General features: G+C 40.2%; 1 protein-coding gene and 2 pseudogenes across 1 annotated transcript; all 3 read left to right on the top strand.

Moving 5' to 3' along the window:
* The first annotated feature begins 243 nt into the window (after nt 1-243).
* LOC148730144 (uncharacterized) lies at nt 244-1,138 on the top strand (annotated as a pseudogene).
* Nucleotides 1,139-1,855: 717 nt separating this feature from the next.
* LOC148730143 (uncharacterized) lies at nt 1,856-2,549 on the top strand (annotated as a pseudogene).
* Nucleotides 2,550-3,984: 1,435 nt separating this feature from the next.
* On the top strand, nt 3,985-7,286 carry LOC111342694 (E3 ubiquitin-protein ligase TRIM45). The gene has a single exon (XM_022949796.2). It carries the CDS (start codon nt 4,008-4,010, stop codon nt 6,213-6,215), a length of 2,208 nt encoding a protein of 735 aa, XP_022805531.2. The 5' UTR covers nt 3,985-4,007; the 3' UTR covers nt 6,216-7,286.
* The last annotated feature ends 273 nt before the right edge of the window (nt 7,287-7,559 follow it).

Here is a 7,559-nt window from a genome sequence, read left to right as displayed (position 1 = left end):
TGCGTCATTCATATTACTGAGTCTGATTTTAATAAACCTGATGGTACAATTATTTATCCTGCATCAGCTACATATCCTTTAAATATACCTCTACACCTTTCCAATAGATTACATTCTCAACCTAGCCTGAACACCTTTACATGAACGCATTCATAATCTATGATTACCTCTAGTATTAATACTACTCGAGTCACCAATCCTGTGTGGACGCCCAAAGTACCCACAATCATCCTGGCAAATATCATGTCTCTAGCTCCTAAAATGGATGAAGACAGCAAACTTATTCATTGCCGTAACGCCAATTTAGCGTTTATTACAGAGACATGGCTGAAGAACTCTGTGTCAGATGGCGTTGTACAAATTCCCGGGTTCGCTTTGGTGCGAAAGGACTGGAAAGTAACTGATCACGGAGGTGTGTGTGCTTATATCTAATGAGAAAATTGCAGAGACAAGCAGCTAAAAGATCTTAATTGCTGGGAAGATCACGAATCCCTGTGGCTCTATCTAAGACCGAATCGTCTTCCGCGCGGGTTCTCCTGTATTATTGCGGGTATAATATATTATCCCCCAAAGGCTGACGGACCATTATTTCGCGATCATTTATTCCGGTCCCTCGCCTTAACGGAAGCACCTTATCCTAACTGTGGCCTCTTGGTAACCGGGGATTTTAACCATCTAAACATCGACAGTTTGCTAAACCACTTTCGACTGAAGCAAATAGTCAAGAAAGAAATCGAAAGCTACGCCGGACCTAATATTCACTAACATGCATGAGTATTATAGCCTCCCACAAGCGTACCCACCGTTCGGACTTGCCGATCACAACGTCGTTGTGGCAACCCCTATGGATGGAAAGCGTGATATCAACTACAAAAAAGTTACCATGAGGCGTGACTTGCGAACAAGCAACAAGGCGGCGTTGGGTAGATATCTGACGCAGATAAACTGCCCTCTATTTTTCACTCCTCTCGTGAGCTGTGAAGAGAAATGGCAAGTCTTTCAAGACGTCATACATTCAGGCCTTGATACCATCATGCCTGTCAAACTGGTCAAGATCTGCACGGCCGACGTTCCATGGATGAACGAGAGTTTAAAATCTCTTATTATGAAGAGACAAAAGGCCATGCATTGGCCCTGACTCAGCTCAATTTAAATACTTACGTAACCCTGTCAACCGATAGAGGAAGATCTGCAGAGGGACTGATACTATGAGTCAAGGATCCAGTACCTAATAGAGAAAACCCGAAAAGGTGGTGGGACAAAACAAAACGCCTGTGCGGCCTAAAGACCTCCCACAGTGATTTTACTAACCAGATTAACATCGAAGCATTCTCAGAACTGCCTTTCAAAGAGCAAGCCAATACCATCAATGCCGCTCTTCTCAAACCACTGGAGGAGAAACCAGTGGTCGACATCCAAAAGGAATTGAGACCGATATCCCTGACCCCCTGTATTTCTTAAGTGGCGGAAGAGCTCGTCATGGGTGGTTTCGTGAAACCTGCGGTCATGAACATTCTCCATGACAACCAGTACGGAGCAATCCCAAATTCCTCAGCTACAGTTGCTCTAATTAATATGCTGCGCAGCTGGTCCTTGGGTATGGATGGAAACGGAGCCACCGTAAGAACATTATTATTGGACTACCATAAAGCGTTTGATTTGATAGATCATACTATACTCGTTAGAAAGTTGCGTAACCAGTATAAATTACCAGCTAGCATTATCAACTGGATAATAGTTTTTTTATCGGACAGATCTCAGCGGATTAAACTTGCGTCAGAGTGTTTTCTGAATGGGACCCAGTCTCCGCCGCGTACCACAGGGTACCAAGCTAGGCCCGTGGTTGTTCGTCCTTATGATTAACGACCTTGATACGAACGCACAGCAAAGGAAATATGTGGTCGACACTACGGTGTCTGAGGCAGTAGTTAAGGGCGGAGAAAGTCACGCGCAAGCAATAGCTAACCGAGTAATTGAGTGGTCTCGGGAGAACAGGGTCTAACTAAACGCCGATAAGTGCGAAGAACTCAGGATCTCCTTTGCTAAAGAGCAAAGAGTATTTGATTCCGTCATCATAGAAGGAGAGGAGGTAGAGTTAGTCACTAGTACAAAGCTACCAGGCCTTACAATAGCGAACGCTCTAACATGGAACGACCATGTAACTGAGATAACCAAAAAGGCTAGCAAGAGACTCTACTTCCTAACTCAGTTAAAGAGAGCGGGAGTTCTGAAAAAAGATCTAGCACTGTTCTACCGATCGTGCGTGAGATCTGTTATTGATTATGCAGCACCTGTCTTTTTTAACGGTCTTCCCCAGTACTTAAAGAAAGAGCTGGTACGGCTCGAGAAAAAAGCAATATCAATAATAACCTCAGAAAAGTGCAACTCGGCATCAGAGGTGGGGTTAAGACCCATTTTGGAGCATTATTATGTACTGTGTAGCAGGCTTTTTGATAACATTGCCTGTGATCCAAACCATAAATTGAAGGCGCTCCTTCCACCAGACCATGTCAACTCACGCTATACAACCTAAGACAGCGCCTTTTTAGTATGCCAAAGCTTTGCACGAACAGAACGTTTATATATGCGTTGTCGAAAGTCCGGGCTGTAGTTTTATCCCACTTATATTCATGCTTTATATTTTAAAATTTTTATATGAATACGTTGTATAGAATTTTTTAATATTATCGTAAAAAATCACTTTTCGATTTATTATCTAGGATTCATTTGTAATTTTCAAGTATTGTAAAGTTTTTGTAAATAATTGCGTAATTCAGACTTTGGCTGCGATGCAGTTTTAATAAACTATCTATCTATCTATCTATCTATCTATCTATCTATCTATCCTTTTAGTAGCGTAACTTTTTTCACCCGTCCCCCCTCCGCTCCGTTTACATTTACTGAACCGGAGGGCTGATGTTTGAAAGTTGCATGGTCATAAGAATAAACTGTGTGGCGCAGAAGGGTTGCAATCGAGCGTTTTTTTTTCTTTTTCCACCTTAACGTACATTTATTTGACACTTCTACTGCAACAACTGATTGCCTGTAGTTATCTGAGCAACTGCGCACCTACCTATCCCTTAACCCAACATCAGCCCTAGCTAGCTCTGACATTGATCCTAGTCCGCAATCCACGCCAAATGCAATGCGCAAACAAACCAATATAGGTTATAACCTTTAGAGAGCTAGTGTCCGTTCTTATAGGAAAGCAGATTTTACTTTTCGTCAATCCTGATACGGATTTTCTTATCATGACAACACGTGAAAACCAAACATTTGTTTATTGTTACTCTCTTGCGCTTCCCTTAGGAAAATTGCGAAATATTGAACTCCAAAACTGAAGCTATTACATACAGCTTGAGAGAACACGAAATCTCTTCTGAAGAGATGTGATTGGCCGCTTTTAATTGGATACTGATTATTTTTTGCAATAAGACAAGTTTCTCGGAATACCAAATTCGCTACACAGCAGTAAATGTAGTGAAGAGAAAATGAGGTAGATAATCTGTTCCCAAACATTCGTAGCATGCTCTATTTCAGTGACAGACTCGAGAACGGCGTACTAGATCACGCCATGAAATCTATCTAATTACTCAGGGACAGAGAAAGTAGAGAATAAGACAATAAAGTTTTTATTAATGCAAAGTGGTCAACTTCCTAGCGAAGATCACGCAATCCTAGAGAGACCTGATTCGCTGCTTAAAATAGAATGTTTCTTTTAGTTCAGTTTCTCGGAATCATAGTCACCAATTCGTGAGCGACACATTCGGTCACGCTATGAAATTCATAGAACTAATTACTGAAAGACACAGAAATCAGACAAAAAAATCAAATAAAATTGTGAATTTATAGGGTGGTAAATTATCAATGCAAAGCTGTCAAACTCCACGCGAATATCGCGTAATCCTAAAGAGATCTGATTCACTGCTCAGATAGAATGCAAATTTCAATTTACGTTCCTCTAAAGAAACAATACGTGGAAGGTGTGTTTTTGTCTACAATTCGTTATGGAGTCGCTTCTTAAAAACCTCAAAGAACATGTAACATGTTCGATTTGTTTGGATACTTACACCAAACCCAAGACCATTGCTTGTCTTCATACGTTCTGTTGTGAATGCCTGGAGAGACATGCAGTAACGAGACAAAAACAAGGGCTTTATCCATGCCCCGAGTGTCAGACACAAATTCACATCCCTGATGGAAAAAGTTTTGATAATTTGCCAAGCAGTTTTCTACACAACAGTTTATTGAGTCTTCTTGCGATTCGACGCGGTGGCGAAGGAGATGAAATCAGCTGTAGTACCTGCCAGAAGAAGAGCACTGAGATCAACTACTGCTTTGATTGCGAGAATTCTATGTGCCCTGACTGTATGAAAGCACACGAAGTGTTTCGAGATACTTTGTTTGAGGGACACAAAGTTACACCAGCGCGACAGTTTGAAGACACAGACTACGAGGCTTTGTTGAAAAGGCAATCATTTTGCTCCGTTAGGTATCACGAGAAAGAAGTAACAAAGTTTTTCTGTGTTGTTTGCCAAAGCTGTATTTGTCAAGTTTGCATCGTCACAGATCACAAAAGCCATGATGTTGTTCCGCTTGAAAAGGCAGCGGATGATGAGAAAGCAAACATCATTATCCGAGCCGAGCTAGTTAAGCAGAAGAAAGAGGTCTGCCGAGATGTTATTCGTGAATTTGAGAAGACGGAACTTGAGTTGGAAGCGAACATTACCACCGCTGAATTCCAAGTTTCCCAAGTAGTCGAACAGATGATAAGAAAGCTACGCCAATTGGAAAATGAAACCATAACTGCCTTCGAGAAGTCTCGCGCGTCGAGGATTGAGAAATTACATTCTGGAAAAGAATCGCTTGTCTCTTTGGAAAAGCAACTTGACCAAGTATTTGAGTTCAGTAACAACCTGGTTGAGAGAAGCTCGAGCTCAGACATAATGCAAAACAAGAAGAATGTGGAAGAACGAATCGAAGACCTCATCAAGACTACAGTGCCAGCACTTCCGGTTAGCTCATTCGTGGAGTTTGTGTCGACATGTGAACCAGAGAGTTTGAGTCTTGGATTTACGAAATTCTGCGAAACAGATGTGCCAGCATCGACCGTGGAAGGACTGGATCAGAATTTTCAAGCTGGTGTAGAGGCAGAACTATTGATTTGTCCCAAATCAAGCGAAGGAGAAACCAAAGACAGTCAGCACACAGATCGTGTTGAAGTACACATAGAACCTGCGGATCGGGTGAGCAATTTGCTGACAAGTGAAAAAGAAGACGGTGAGTTTGGAGTAAAATTTGTAGCGAAAGTACCTGGTACTTATGAAATGGATGTTAAGATAAATGGACAGAAACTTGCCAAGAGTCCATTTTTGATTCCAGTTAAAGCACGACAGTTACAATTTGTTGGCAAGTTAGACTTTCAGGAAATAGTGTCCCAGCATCCAGCCGGGATTGCAGTAAACAGTAAAGGTGTTATGAGTGTGGCTGGGTGTAAAGGTCACTGTATCCTGGTACTTGATGAGGCAGGAAATTTTAGACGAAAACTAGGATGTTATGGAGACGAGGATGGGCAATTTAATCAACCAGTCGACATCACATTCATAAACGATGACGAGATTCTGGTGGTAGATTCAGGTAATCACCGAATACAGCAGTTGAATATACGAACAGGGAACTTTGTAAAAAGCTTTGGAAAAGAGGGAAGTGCAGACGGAGACTTGAAGAATCCTTCAAGTGTTTGTATTACAAGCGATGGAGGTTTTATCGCTGTTGCGGAGTTTATTAACAGCAGAATTCAAGTGTTTACAATGGATGGTAAACCTGTGTTGAAGTTTGGAAACAGCGGCTCAGAGAGGCTGGATCATCCGTTGGGCTGCATTTGTTACGAAGACAAGTTTATTGTAACTGACACGAATAATAACTGTGTGAAGGTGTTTGATAGAAAAGGACAGTTTTTGTACAAGTTTGGAGAATACGGAAACGGTGATGGACGATTGGATTGGCCGTGTGGGTTAAGTGTTGACAAGTGTGGCAACGTTTTCTTATGTGACAGGTTGAATAATCGCATTCAACAGTTTACATTGGAAGGAACTTTCATTGGAAAGACAAGTACTGATCTGAAACTACAACAGCCTTGGGGTATTACCACATTATCAGATGATCGAATTTTGATTACAGAGTTCGACGGAGAGGAAGCTATCATTCTGAAATGAATGCATATTCATGAAATTAGCAATCAAACCTTCTGAAACAAAACTTAAAAAATGAAGATATTCTCATCAGTTTTGTTTTAAGAAGATTTAATTATTGGTATAATTTTATTAAGTTACGGACATTCTTGACACACTTCTTGTGAAGCAAAAGAATTTGAAAAAAAAAGCTAGAATCGGAGTTGCTCTCAAAATTCATGAAAAGAGTCCAATTATTTTCTTTGATTCATTAGTAGAGTGGTGTGACTGTTTTGCAGTAAACTGACTAAAAAAATCGATCACAAAAATCCCTCGAATAATTTGCCTTCAGCTTGATAACATATGTTTGCCGGTGAAACGAAAAGTATTTTTACATCGAAGAGCAGTTTGAATGCAAAATGACATTCTTGAGGGAATAGAAAAAAAAACGATTGTACACTAGCACCAATAAGTATAAATTGTTGCTGATGTGAGGCCAACTTGAAACATGCATTCTTATCAGCATACATGCATCTTAAGTTGCCTTTTCTTGTTTGATAACAGTCATTTACTCACCCAGCGAAAGTTGTGCAAATTGCTTGGTAACTCTATGCTTTTATCAGCATCGTAATTCAACAAAGACTGTGTAACGATGAATTTAAGGAGAAGTATTTAGACATGATTGCCACCTAAAGTTGAAGTAAGCCTAGCCGAAAGACCTTAAAATTTTACAGGTAATAAGTAGCAGGAAGAAAATTTGAAATGAATTTACCAAGAAATTGACCAAGTTTGACAGAAAGGTTTTTTACTTCACCTTGGCTGTTAGGCATGAAAGAGTTTAAATAAGTTTTTGCTTGGTATAGAATTTCAATTTTATTCAAATCTTTTGAAGTGTATTTTTGGTATTTTTTGCATGCAGAAGTTTCCATAAATAAGCTCCTTAAAATATTATGAAAATGTAAATTGATTGAATGAATTACTGATATCATAAGATAGTTTTCACTGTATAACTGTGCTACAGTGCTTATCATCTAGTTTTATAAACAGTTGACCATTGCTGAAACGAATATCCTACTGAATGTGTTTTGAATAAATTTACTCGTTAGCTTTGCGAAAGTGCCTTACTGTTCGACTAGAGTGGCTGCATGGATTTATGATCAATTTGCTTTTCTGTTGCACCAAAAACTGTTCTGTGGATGAAGCAGGCTATTAAGGATTCTTTTTCGACTTTGCCGCATTACTTTAGCTAAGGGCCAAGATGTAGTATCAATTACCATTGACACTGATTGGTGGATCATAAGTTCTTTATCTCCTCGGACTGCAGTCTTACTTGTGTCCCTTGGATAAGTGCAATAAATTTAGCATCCTTCTCTCTTTTGTGGGAGGGGT

This window comes from Stylophora pistillata, chromosome 5 (genome assembly GCF_964205215.1).
Source record: "Stylophora pistillata chromosome 5, jaStyPist1.2, whole genome shotgun sequence".
NCBI classification, from domain to species: domain Eukaryota; kingdom Metazoa; phylum Cnidaria; class Anthozoa; order Scleractinia; family Pocilloporidae; genus Stylophora; species Stylophora pistillata.
The sequence above is the reverse complement of the archived record's forward strand: the minus strand, read 5'-3'. Positions and strand labels throughout refer to the sequence as shown.

Coding starts and splice junctions, on each gene's coding strand:
- LOC111342694 (XM_022949796.2), top strand. CDS start 4,008: ATGGAGTCGCTTCTTAAAAACCTCAAAGAACATGTAACATGTTCGATT.